Genomic DNA, 14552 nt, shown 5'->3' on the forward strand with positions numbered 1-14552 from the left:
TCTAAGGAGATGACATATGAATACTGGGATGGGTGAAGTGAGGGGTAGAGATCTATTTTTACCAGTGCCAAGTGGCATATTTCCTTTCTTCCAAGACTTTGGAGAGAAAATGAAATGAGAGAAAAGTGAATCAGCTCTGGGAAATTATCCCAGTCTCCAGAGGTCCCATTTGGAGATCTTGCTGCTCTGTAATATAGAAGTTATATGATCTGGGGAAAAGCATAGGTGTTTTCTTGGACCCCCTGTCTCTTTTCTGCTGGTCGCAAGATGGGTCTGTGTAGTACCAGTGTGGATGAGGGCTGGGGTTCAATGTTCCCTGTCTTTCACATCACCTGGAATGCCATTATATGGTCTGATACAATTCACCTAAGAAGAAATAGGACAATCCCAGCACCTTTAGGGGCTGGTGATTCAGTTTCAAAACTAAGCAGTTTAAAATGTCATAGCCTCTGTCCCCTGGAGAAGGCACTTCCAGTGGGGAAAAAAGATAAGGAAGGTTTTTTTTTCACACTAATACAGAAGAAGCTGCCTTCAGCCATTCCTGACAGCGAGATTTGAAGAGGTAATATTTGGGTCTGTCTATATACAGAACATAGTAGTAGTAGCGACTCACCTGATCATCAGGAGAAAATAGTTTCTCATCCTAAACTGTCTCCCTTCTCTTTTGAGAGTAGGAGAGCAGGACCATGTGGAGCAGTGCCACCTGTCTTTTGATATCTGAGTTTCACAAGGAGCAGAACCAAGGACTAAATGATGAGCAATCACTCAAGTGCCACTGAATTTTGTCTCCTTGGCTTCCCTGGCTCTGAGGAACTACACCATATCCTCTTTGCTACCTTCTTCCTCTTCTACTCAGTGATATTAATGGGAAACACGGTCATCATTGTGATTGTTTGTGTTGATAAACGTCTACAGTCCCCCATGTATTTCTTCCTTGGCCACCTCTCTGCTGCGGAGATCCTGATCACATCCATTATCATCCCTGTCATGCTTCGGGGATTGCTGCTCCCTGGGATGCAGACAATATCTCTAGCTGGATGTGTCACCCAGCTCTTCTTGAACCTTGCGGTGGGGACCACAGAGTTTGCACTAATGGGAGTGATGGCTGTGGACCGTTATGTGGCTGTGTGTAAACCTTTGAGGTACAACATCATTATGAACAGCCACACCTGCATCTGGGTGGTAATTGTGTCATGGGTGTTTGGGTTTCTTTCTGAAATCTGGCCAGTCTATGCCACGTTTCAGCTGACCTTCTGCAAATCAAATGTCTTAGACCATTTTTACTGTGACCGAGGGCAACTTCTCAAACTATCCTGTGATGACAGCCTTTTCACAGAGTTTATTCTTTTTTTAATGGCCATTTTCATTATCGTTGGCTCTCTGGGACCAACAATTGTCTCCTACACTTATATCATCTCCACCATTCTCAAGATCCCCACTGCCTCTGGCCGGAGGAAAGCCTTCTCCACATGTGCCTCCCACTTCACCGTTGTTGTGCTTGGATATGGCTGCTGCCTGTTCCTCTATGTGAAACCCAATCAAACACAGGCAGCCCAGTACAATAAGATAGTTTCCCTGCTGGTTTCTGTGGTAACTCCTTTCCTGAACCCTTTCATCTTCACTCTCCGGAATGACAAAGTCAAAGAGGCTCTTAGAGATAGTGTGAAACGCTCCTGTCAACTTTTCAAGTATTAACTGTTTGTCAGTTTTAGGTGGGGGTGTGATCCCTACTGGGGATTGTTTACTAACTTAGGAAACCCTAACTGCACTATCACCATTACCATTATTACAAAAGTCAAAAGTGTGTACCGTTCCTGATCATGCTATGAAAGCAGGTAAGTCAGGTAAGAATAAAACCCATGCTGTGCCCACTAGAATGTCATAGCTTCAGTTTCTCCTTATTTCTACTGATGAACTTCTTGTGGTGTGGGAGGAACTAGAGAAAGAAAATATGTAATTTTGTGTAGAGTTCTATTAGACCAATTCATTTGCTTATAATTCATTTCTTAAAATGAATTTCTGCGCAGAGGTAGGCAGTGATATGGGAGGTGAGGTGAGAGGTGCTCACTTTGTTTCTTCTTCAAATGTTGCTAGTTGCTTGTCCTATAATTTTATGCAATTTGTTGAGAAGATGAACATATGTATTTTGAATATCCCCTGGTTCTCTCTTTTTCTGTTTGAGTATATTATTATCCTGGCCCCACTGATACTGCAACGTACATATAGTGTACATACTTTTTTCTACAGAAGCAGTGGAGGATAGTGACATGGAGTTTCTAATGCTTCTCATTCTGAGAATCGTTGTGCTACAAAGAAGATGCAAATATTTGGGTATAAAAATGAGGGAAAGTTCATTTTACTAAACTTCAGGGAAAGTTCCTATTGCTCAAACCATTCCTCTTTGTGGCATATATGGGGATAGGCACAAAAGGAGAGGGGCTCACTGTCCTCATATATAGTTTCTTTGGTTCTTCAACATGTCACACATGCCTCTTCTCTCTGCCTTTCCTGCCCTTTGTTTATCCACTAACTTTTCTGTTTCTTCTTCCTCTCTCCCTTTGTCTTCCAATCTTCATGTTTCTTTTTTTTTTTCCTTCCTCTTCCTCCTATTTCACCATGAGCAAAGGCTCTGATCTCCTCCTGATAATGCGTTCTGATTCCTCCTCTCCTTCTTCATCAACATTTCTATCCCTCTCCTGTAACTCCAGTGATGCAATGTTCCAAACTACCTCTCTGAATTCCCTGGTCATATTTTCTCAGAAGAACCTAAGGAGAGTAGAAAATTCCTGTAGCTGAGTGTAGAATATGAGAGATGAGGAGGATTTGGGGCCAAGGGGCAGACACCTATCTCTTGTGTCAAAGCCCAGGTTTTTCTATTTGGTCTTTGATTCTGAATGAAGGAAGGTTACTATCTGTATTTGTCTGCCATAACAAAACCCATTGGCTGGATGCATTAAACAACAGAAATGTATTTATCACAGTTCTAAAGTCTGGGAAGTTCAAGATCAAGGTTCTGACCAATTCAGTTTCTCATACATGTTCTCTTTGTGACCACCCTCTCTGTGTGTTCTCACTTGGCCTTTCCTTGGTGTGTGGATGTTAAGAGAGAGAGAGAGAGATAGAGAGAGAGAGAGAGAGAGAGAGAACCATCTCTGGTAGCTCTTCTTAAAGGGACACTAATCTTATCCAATCAGGGCCCCACTCTTATGACTCATTTAACCTTAATTACTTTCTTAGAGGTTCCATCTCCAAATACAGCTGCACTGGGTTTCACAGCTTCAACATATGAATTTTGAAGGGGACACAGACATTTAGTTAATAACACTGTCATTCTGCCCCTGCCCTGCAATCCAAGCTTATACTCAAACAGAATGTCCACTTCATCTTCACACTGGGTGCTGGGAGACAGATAGGTCTGTCTTCTAGGGGCTCTCATTTCCCCAGCTGCAGGTGTCTCCGATACAAAAATGAAATAATATCCTCACACATACCCCCTCTACTGTACACATACCTTGAAGCCCCATAGCTTCTTATTCTATTTATTTATTTTTCTCTCTGCTCCTCACAACTGAACACAGACATAATCAGATATTTAAAACAAATACCAATTGTAGGCTTTTATTTGAACTCCTTATTCACATGTAATTAGCATACTGCAAAACAAGTCTTATGTAGAATTTGAGGTATGTCAGATTGAATGTGTTGCCACTTTCACTTAATTTAAACATTGGCCACTGTTAACATTCACTTTGTTATATGGTCTTAATAATAACAAAAACAAAACTGGAGACAATACTGCTTCTAACCAGGAAAGTTTTAAAAGTCCCTCTCTGTAAAAATTACTTGATAAAAGTAAAATGCTTACCAAGAGAGTACCTGATACATATCTTTGACAGGACATTTACTTTTTCTGTTTTATTCTAACACGTATTTCTCTATATTCATACTTAATGAGGTATAAATATTGTTCTATGTCATTACAATTAAATTGTTATATTTTCTGCTTTATACTAATGTTTATTATCAGAAGATAAAGAATAAGACTAGAGTGGTATTTAAATAAAACTCCTATGCCTTCTGTAAACCACCTCATATATTTATTTTTTGTGCCTAATTAAGATAGCCCAATGTCTTATTAATATTGATAACAATTCTTAAAACTTAACAGAAATACTATTTGACTCAGGATCCTTTGACTCCAAAGTTTGATCTTAACCTCTCTGTTATTTTGTTCCATGAACATCAGCATTTCTTTCAGTAGACACTGAATATAATTTTTATATTATTTGATTGATTTTTATGTATTAAATAGCTACCGAGTGCATGTAAGAAACTTTGCTAAATGCTTTGGGAGCATATAGATAGAAGGGGACAATTATTGACTGTATACTAAGTTTCTTAGCATTTCTGTATATTTTTATTTAATCCCAGCAACAACCTGTGAGGTTATTGAGTAGTTACTTTAGAAGATAAGAAAATAGAGGTTCAGAGAAGTTAAGTATTTTGCCAAAGGTTACTCAGCCATCAACCATATAGCACTCATCAGATTGGAAAAAGTACAACTCTGGGAATACTAAGTGTTGACATGAATGCAGGAGAACAGAAGCTTTTATTCATTTCTGAAAGGAATCTTATATAATAAAAACCTAATATGAAAATCGACCGAATGGCAGAACCACTGGTCGCTATGACGCTCACTGACCACCAAGGGGCAGACGCTTAATGCAACAGCTGTCTCCAGGTGGTAAGTGCGCTCCCACAGGGGGAGTGCTGCTCAACCAGAAGCCGGGCTCATGACTGATGAGCACAATGGTGGTGGCATGAGCCTCTCCTGCCTCTGCTTCAGGCAGGTGGTAAGGAGCGAGGGGTCCCGGACTGCGAGAGTCCTGGGCTGAGAGAGGGCGCAGGATGGGCTGAGGGGACCCCCCAACCCCCATGCATGGATATCATGCACCAGACCTCTAGTTAATCTTATAAATGACCCACTGGCCTTATCTCCCTGGAACAAACTCCTCTTTCTTTACTCAGTCCAGTCCAATTGTGTCCTGCCTGGTTCTCCCTTGCCCAGCTAAGCAGGGAGTTCTGTAGGGAAAGAGATGTAGTGTGGTCAACCAAATATTGATCCTGGAACAATCAGCATTTAGTACACCTTTATGAAATGCATGCAGAATTATCTGCATGTGTGGGAAGATCTGCATGGGAAGGGGGTGTTAATGTGTCTCACTTCACCTGAGGCACTAAGAGTAGAAAGGACTGTAGAATTAGGGGCAGCTATTGCAGCAATCTGATCTCATTTTGGTTGCAGTTGGGGGAGGCAGCTGGAGTTTTGATGTAGGAGGGAGCAAGAGGCTGATGGGAAGTATAGCCTTCCAATTAGACGAGAAAAGGAGAGGTCAATTCAGAACCAGTTAATGACCTTAAAGCTGACCTTGGGCTCACCCCTGCTTATCCTCTGATGGCATCCAACCTTAAGACACAGGCTAAGACCCAACCTCTTAAACAGCCTTCATCTAGCTGATAAGCCTTATAGGATCTGGACCCAATCCATAAAATCACTGAAATTTAGCTGGGAATAGGCTGCCTAGAATAAAAGAATTACATTTCTGCCTTAGCTGGTTTGGCTCAGTAGATAGAGCGTCAGTCTGTGGACTGAAGAGTCCTGGGTTTGATTCCAGTCAAGGGCACATGCCCAGGGTTTGGGCTTGATCCCCAGTGGGGGGCGTGCAGGAGGCAGCCGATTAATGATTCTTTCTCATCATTGTGTTTCTATCTCTCTTTCCCTCTTCCTTTCTCTCTGAATCAATAATCTATACTAATAAAAGGGTAATATGCTAACTAGACTGGACGTCTTCTGGACGACCTTTTGGATGTCCTTCCAAACAAAGCCTCAGTGGCTGCGAGGGCCGAGGCGCAGCTGTGAAGGGCCCAGGCTCAGGCCAGCAGTTTCAGCAGCAGTGGGGTAATGGGGGTGGCTCCTTCCCTTGATCCACCAGGTTGCCTCCCGCAGAGGGAGGCCAGACTGTGACTTAGGCTGGTGGCCAAGGCAGAGGCAGTTAGGGGTGATCAGGCTGGCAGGGGAGCAAGTTAGGGGTGATCAGGCCGGCAGGGGAGCAAGTTAGAGTTGATCCGGCTGACAGGGAGGCAAGTTAGGGGCAATCAGGCTGGCAGGGGGGCAAGGTAGGAATGATCAGGCCAGCAGGAGGGCAAAATAGGGGCAATCAGGCTGGCAGGCAGAGGCAGTTAGGGGTGATCAGGCAGGCAGGCAGAGGGGTTAGGGGAGATCAGATAGGCAGGCAGGCGAGAGGTTAGGAGCCAGTGGTCCCGGATTGCGAGAGGGATGTCTGACTGCCAGTTTAGGCCTGATCCCACACCAGCAATTAGACATCCCTCAAGGGATCCCAGATTAGAGAGGGTGCAGGCTGGGCTGAGGACCCCCCCCCCCCCCACACACACACACACCGTGCACGAATTTCATGTACTGGGCCTCTAGTATAAAATATTGTGACCCAAATAACTAGATTGTAGCAAAATAAGTAAACATGAATTGTGCATATACTATGGCCAATTTTCAAGTTTATTTATTCTTTCTTCTGCTATGTTGGTTCTACTGATGAGCCCATGAAAGAATTCTTCATCTCTCATTCAATATTTTTCTATTGATAATATATTTATATATTTTTTATTTTATTGGGGTGACATTAGTCTACATGAACATATAGGTTTCATGTATGGACTACTAATTTACAAAATCTGTATATAGGACCATGTGCCCACCACCCAAAGTCAAATCTTCTCCTGTCACCTCATATTAGGACCTCTTTCTTCCCCAACTTCCCTCCCTCTGGCAACCACCACACTGCTGTTTGTGTTCATAAGTTTCAATTTTATATTCCACATATGAGGTAAATCATATAGTTCTTAGTTTTTTCTGTTTGACTTATTTCACTTTGCATAATGTTCTCAAGGTTCATTCATGTTGTTGTAAATGACACTATTTCATCCTTTCTTATGGCCATGTAGTTCTTCATTGTGTATATATACCACATCTTCTTTATCCAGTCCTCTACCATAGGGCACTTTGGCTGTTTCCAACTCTTGGCCACTGTGAATAATGCTGCAATGAACATAAGGGTGCTTGTATCTTTGCATATAAATGATTTTGAGTTTTTTGGGTATATACCCAGGAGTGGGATTGCTGTGTTGCAGAATTTACCATGCGATCAGAAAACACACAATGGGTACTTGGAAGATTCAGGAAAAACCCTTTATTTGCAGATGTACTAGTATAGTGACTCAGGGGAGTCAGTTTTCCAAAGCCTGAGTGATGAATATGGAGCAAGCGTTCCTTCTATCCCCTTAGTTTTAGTTAAAATGGGGAAGTAAGATTATATCTAAAGGCCTGGCCTGGATGGTGCCAGTGACCTCCCCTCTGGCTAAGCTGTTAAATTCTTGATTTATGGCCCTTGTAAACTGGAAGTATTTAGGAAAACAGATTATTGCCTAAGGAAGGGGCAGTGACTTAATTATAGGCTAACAAGAATGTGCATCAGAATACTGGTTACTGGCACAGATTCAGATTGCTAGCCCCCCCAATTGTCTTATATTCCCCCTCATTTGGGTCATATGGTAGCTCCATTTTTAATTTTCTGAGGAATTACCAGACTGCTTTCTATAGTGGTTGTGCCAGTCTACATTCCCACCAGCAGGAAGAAGTCAAACTGTTACTTTCTGGGGACAACATGATGCTGTATATAGGAAACCCTAAAGACTCTACCAAAAAACTACTGGAAACACTAAACAAATACAGTCAAGGATACAAAATCAATGTGCAAAAATCCATTGCCTTCTTGAATACCAACAACAAAACTTCAGAAAAAGAAATGGAAAAAACAATTCCTTTTGCAATTGCAGCCAGAAGAATCAAATACTTAGGTATAATATTTTTATTTGATTCATTCTAATAGTACTTATCTCTCTGCTGAAATTCCTCTTTTATTTATGCATGTTATCTACCTTTTCTACTACATCATTTAACATATTAGTTATAGTCATATTACTTTTGCATGAAGTGAACATTTTCTAGTATAACATTTTATATTCTTCATTGATTTTTCCCCCACTTTTTAATGTTATTTTATTAGTGGATGTTTGAGGGCTTACATCTTTATTTAGAATTGACTTCAGATTTATAATGAACATTGCTCCTATATAGTTCTGAGTCCTTCTCACTTTTCTGTTATTATTATACATATTACATTTATATAGCTACAAATGCAATAATAAATTATAACAATTATTACACCATATAAAGGAGAACACACACACACACACACACACACACATATATGACATTTGTTATATTAATTTATTTACCCTTTTTTTTTTTTTAATATATTTTATTGATTTTCTACAGAGAGGAAGGGAGAGAGATAGTTAGAAACATCGATGAGAGAGAAACATCGATCAGCTGCCTCCTGCACGCCCCCCATGGGGGATGTGCCCGCAACCCAGGTACATGCCCTCGACCGGAATCGAACCTGGGACCCTTCAGTCCGCAGGCCGACGCTCTAGCCACCGAGCCAAACCGGTTTCGGCTTATTTACCCTTTCTGTTTCTCTTCATTTATTTCTCAGATTCAAGTTGCTGTTTGGTGTGATTTTCTTACTCCAAAACAACTTTGTTCTTACCTACCTATTATTGACAAATATGTTTCAGCTCTGTGTTATCCACTTAACAATGCAATTATATAGTTATTGTTTTATACAGATTTTTTTTTTTTTTAATCTGAAGCTTGAGCCAGGACAGGCCATTCTTTTTTTTTTTTTTTTTTAAATATATTTTATTGATTTTTTTACAGAGAGAAAGGGAGAGAGATAGAGAGTTAGAAACATCGATGAGAGAGAAACATCGATCAGCAGCCTCCTGCACATCTCCTACTGGGGATATGCCCGCAACCCAGGTACATGCCCTTGACCGGAATTGAACCTGGGACCTTTCAGTCCACAGGCCGACGCTCTATCCACTGAGCCAAACCGGTTTCGGCGCTATACAGATTTTTTTTAAGTAAGTTAAGAGGAGGCAGGAGAAGAAATATGCATTTTTACCATCTTTTATAATTACAGAATTACCTTTGCTGGCCCTCTTCCAGCAACAGAGACCTTTTCTACCTTGGCCTTTGAGGGTTTTACACTTCATCAAACTTCTGTATGCAGGGTCACTACATGACTCAGACCTGACTTTGTTTTGAAAAATGATTCCTTTATCTTCCCCCAACAAAAACTTTCATACTCTTAGTTTCATATTCGTTAGTCCTCCCACCTGGAAGTAATAAATCTAGTTTTTGGATTCCCACTGGGATTTACATGTGTGACAATGGGTTCTTGTGTTAGCCATTCAAAACCTCATCTTTCTAATGGTTGCTTACTAGAGCACTGCATCTCTGGGGCTGGAATGCCAGACAAATGGAGGGTGGGTGGGAAGGTGGAGAGTCATGAAATCCCACCACTGATTCTACCTATGTTTAAATTAGTTCTGAGTGTTACAAACAATCTCGTCCTGTGCCTCTGCAATTATGTTCCCATGTAAACTGCTTCTGGGGAAGATTGTTGCCTTTTGTCCAATCACCTAATATCAAATCACCTTATGTAAATTAGCAATAAGATCAATTGTTCCTATCTCTTGGTAAAAATTGTACTATAGTAAAGAAAGTGTGAATCTAAAAATGCAATTAACATTGTTTATAGACCAAATAAAAGTATTTCTCTCATGTGTACGTGTTATTTTCCAACCTTCATATGTTTGTGGATACTATTGTGATAAAATGCAAATCTTTAAAAGTGACACTGAATCCATAGTTGCTTTTAGAAACAGTATGTGTTTCAAGTGAGGATATGAAACATACAATCACTGTTATGGGGTTACTTGAACTATTGCCATTATGAGTCTATAAACTGAATGGGACCTTAATGGATACACACCGATTAAGGGAGTAGAGGAGTCTAGTGGCATCAGATCCTGGAGATTCCAATGTTTACTGAAAAGAACGTTGGTGCAGGGGAAGAAGAATGTCCAAGCACTGAAAGGTGATCAGATTGGAGAACCAGATTCTACTGTTAGTTTGGCCACTGCTTTGACCAACTCTTTTTTCATATCTATTTCCCCTCAAACTTATCCATTCATGGTTCATTAACACTGCTGGGCTGCAGCCCAAGAATCAGTATTTCCTTTCTGGGCTCTCACAGCACTTATAAGTAGGAAACCCCTTATCACAGTGTGTTACAAGTAACTGTACTATTTCCACTCTCCACTCTCACATGGATAGAGAAACGTCAGGTAAAATCCATGTCTTTTATATATATTTTTCTACTTTAATAAGTTTTACTCATTTCAGAGAGGAAGAGAGAGGCAGAGAGAGATAGAAACATCAAAGATGAGAGAGAATCATTGATCAGCTGCTCCCTGAATGTCCACTACTGGGGATCAAGCCTGCATGTATCCAGACTAGAATTCCAACTGTGACCTCCTGGTTCATAGGTCGAAGCTCAATGACTGAGTCACACCAGCCTGGAAACATGATTTTATCTTTAATGGGCTGTACTGAGGAGGAGTGCATTGCTGATGGTGGGTGGTCAGTGAGTCTTTATTTAATTGAATTACTGTTAGGATAAAAACTAATGGAAAACATGTCAAAGTGGTTTGTAAAGTGTGAAAAAATACACATACTGTATATTTATATACATGCACGCACACAAAGCTAAGGTATATAAATTAATTTTTAATTTAGTCATCATCCTTTCATTTATTATACACATATGTACTCTTTGAGGTGGTGAGCAGAGAATAATTAGAGAAAATAAATCAGTTGGTGCAAGAGCAAACACCAGAGTCATTGCTCTGATGTGTAAATGGAGGGGACAAGATTTTCGACCTAATGTGGACCTCTCTTTTGGGTGAAAAGTATCTCAGCAGGAATGAAATGAGCTTTTCAGAAAGTCAGAGAAAGGGGCATCTTGATTAGGAAGGGGTTAGCCTGGGGTGACACCAGAGCACATAATGAGAGCCAGGGGACCACTAAGGGAGCCAAGTTTCAAAAGCTAGACAACCTGTATCCACCAAATGAGCCCAAAATGTCTACCTTGTTTATATCCACATAGTAGACTTTTAAAAAGCTTGGCATTTCCAGTAAATTAGAAGATTTATTCTCTTTTAACATTTAAATTCTTTATTGTTGTATGTATCCTTTCTCCCCCCCACCCCCGCCCTCCCCATTGCCCTCTCCCTGGCTGCTCTCCCCACCTCTCCCGGTGTCTGTGTCCATTGGTTATGCTTATATGCATGCAGACAAGACCTTTGGTTGATCTCTTACCCTTCTCCCCCCATCACCCTCCCCTGTCTTCCCTCTGAGGTTTGATGGTCTGTTCAATGCTTCTATGTCTCTGGATCTATTTTTTTAAAAAAATTTTAAGCTTAATTTTTCAATTACAGTTTACATTCAAGATTATTTTGTATTAGTTTCAGGTGTACAGTGTAGTGGTTAGATAATCAGACACTTTACAAAGTCTTTCCTCCAATATTTCTAGTACCCACCCGACACCATACATAGTTACTAGAATATTATTGACTACATTTCCTATGCTCTACTTTATATTTTCATGACAGTTTTGTAACTTATATCTGTACTTCTTTTTTCTCTTTCTTTCTTTATTGATTAAGGTATTACATATACGTCCTTATCCCCTCATTGCCCTCCCGCCCCCACTCATGCCCTCACCCCCTGGTGTCTGTGTACATCGGTTATGCTTATATGCATACATACAAGTCCTTTGGTTGATCTCTCCCCCTTACCCCACTCTCCCCTACCTTCCCTCTGAGGTTTGAGCATCTGATCAATGCTTCTCTGTCTCTGGATCTGTTTTTGTTCATCAGTTTATGTTGTTCATTATATTCCACAAATGAGTGTGATCATGTGATGTTTCTTTCTCCAACCGGTTTATTTTGCTTAGCATAATGCTTTCCATGTCCATTTATGCTGTTGTAAATGGTAAGAGTTCTTTCTTTTTTACAGCAGCATAGAATTCCATTGTGTAGATGTACCACAGTTTTTTAATTCACTCATCTGCTGATGGGCACTTAGGCTGTTTCCAAATCTTAGCTATGGTAAATTGTTCTGCTATGAACATCAGGGTGCATATATTCTTTCTGATTGGCGTTTCTAGTTTCTTGGGATATATTCCTACAAGTGGAATCACTGGGTCAAATGGGAGTTCCATTTTTAATTTTTTGAAGAAACTTCATACTGTTTTCCACAGTGGCTGCACCAGTCTCCATTCCCACCAGCAGTGCATGAGGGTTCCTTTTCCTCCACATCCTGGCCAGCAGTTGTTTGTTGACTTGTTGATGATAGCCATTCTGACAGGTATGAGAAGGTACCTCATTGTCATTTTGATGACATTGTCATTTGCATCTCTCTGATAATTAGTGACTTTGAGTACGTTTTCATATGCCTCTTGGTCTTCTGTATGTCCACTTTTGAAAAGTGTCTATTTCAGTCCTTTGCCCATTTTGTTTTTATTAGATTGTTCCTTTTGTTAAGTTGTATGAGTTCCTTATAAATTTTGGAGATTATACCCTTATTGGATGTAACATTGGCAAATATGTTCTCCCATGCATTGGGCTCTCTTGTTGTTAATGGGTATTGATTTTCCTTTGTTTTGGGAGGAGGTGAGTATTGATTTTTGTCAAGTGCCTTTTCTTCTCTTATTGAAGTGATCATGTGGTTTTTCTCTTCAATTCTGTTAACATGTGAACTGTACAGTTAATCTGCTAGTGTTGAACTGACTTTGCATTTCTGGAATAAAATTATCATTTGTTATGGCATGTTATTCTCTTTATGTATTGGTGAATTTTATTTTCTAATACTTTATTAAAAATTTTGCATCTATGTTCATGAGGAATATTAGTTTGTAAATATATTTTCTCATGATGCCTTTTGTGTCACGATAATTCTGGCCTTATAAGATGAATTGGGCACTGTTCCCTTCTCCTCAATTTTCTAAAAGATTTTATGCAGGATTGGTATTAGTTCTTTCTTAAATATTTGATAGAATAAAATAGTAAAACTATATTAAACAATAGTTTTCTGTGTGGTAAGATTATTAATTATGAAATAATTTATTTAACATATTTAGGATTTCAATTCTTTTTTTCCCCAGACAGTTTTGGTAATTTTAATCAGTCAAAAGATTTCCCGTTTAATCAGGTTTTCATTTTATTACTCTTTTAAGATATCTTTAGTTCTTTTTAATTTCAAATAAAAATAAAAATTTGATCATATCTTTGACTTGTAGTAGATCTGGAAATCAGAATTGCTCCTATCATATAGTCTTAGTGGTTTCCAAATCAATCCAAAGTCTTTGGAGTATAAAATTATGCCAATCAAAAACAATGACTACAATATGTCTACCTTTTGATGTAGAAATTCTAACTCTAGGGGTTTATTCTAGCAATATAAATGTGTATGGACTTAAAAATTTCTAAGTTTATTTATAGCATCATTTTTCATAATCAAAATGGAAACAACAAAAAATGAGCAAAGAGGGCTAACTAATAAAGAATAGGACATCCATATAATGGAATATTAGACAGAAAAAGAAGTTGGGCAATATGTATCAAGTGAGAGAGATAAGTGTGTAAAACTAATTTTCACAGCATTTTCTTGAAAAAAATATGCAGACAAAGGCTTAGAAAATTCCTCTAAGATTATGTGGCAATCTGGTTGGCCTTGGATAATTTGAGAAATTGTAAGGAAGATTGATTATTCCTAATTTATGCTCTCTGCACAAACTGATAATTTCAGATTTAACAGGTATATTTGAAATGAAACCCAAAATGCAGGTACATGTTTTGTGACTCTCACTTCTGTCTCCCTCCAGAATCAAGCAGATTTTTAATTTGCATTTTTCAGTTGTTCCAGGTTGTAAATATAGCTCTACACTGGGCTGTCCTCATGCATTCCCTGCTTTGAAGTGCCCAGATGGTGGTAATCAGGGACACATTATAGAAATCAATGGCTGGACGAATCTTGCTGGAGTGCATGCAGATGTGAATATGTGGAAACCTGAGACAATACCAGAGAGGGGAGTAGAGTTTAGGGGTAGCAACCCCTACAGTGTTCTGGAGGGCACACAGGGTTAGGAACAGGATGCTCTGTAAAACAGGTGGAGAAGAAATCAGGCTTTACAGGGGATTTTTTTATGAAGTCAAGTCTTTGACTGAGACCAGTGTGCAGGCTTTTGTGGATATCGGTGTGCATTTTAGAGGTCAGATGTGGTGTCTCCTATTGCGAGGTGGGGGCTTATTTTGGTTCTGAACAGCTAAGAGTATCCCAGGAGAGCACTGGATGAAGAGCAGAAGGGGGAATCTGCTTAGAGTTTTTTGAGACATTTGGAAACTTAGGCTTTGGGGCCTTGGAGAAGGCAGCCTTGGTACTGAGAAGCCTCTGGTTGGTGAGATTTTATGTTTTCCCATGAAACAAAAAGTTTAAAAAGTTCTGA

At 39.8% G+C, this 14552-nt stretch overlaps 1 protein-coding gene across 1 annotated transcript; it reads left to right on the forward strand.

Moving 5' to 3' along the window:
* The first annotated feature begins 750 nt into the window (after window positions 1-750).
* On the forward strand, window positions 751-1695 carry LOC118666595 (olfactory receptor 9A4-like). The gene has a single exon (XM_036328996.1). The coding sequence runs from the start codon at window positions 751-753 to the stop codon at window positions 1693-1695; it is 945 nt and encodes a 314-aa protein (XP_036184889.1).
* The last annotated feature ends 12857 nt before the right edge of the window (window positions 1696-14552 follow it).

This window comes from Myotis myotis, unplaced genomic scaffold, assembly GCF_014108235.1.
Source record: "Myotis myotis isolate mMyoMyo1 unplaced genomic scaffold, mMyoMyo1.p scaffold_m19_p_11, whole genome shotgun sequence".
NCBI classification, from domain to species: domain Eukaryota; kingdom Metazoa; phylum Chordata; class Mammalia; order Chiroptera; family Vespertilionidae; genus Myotis; species Myotis myotis.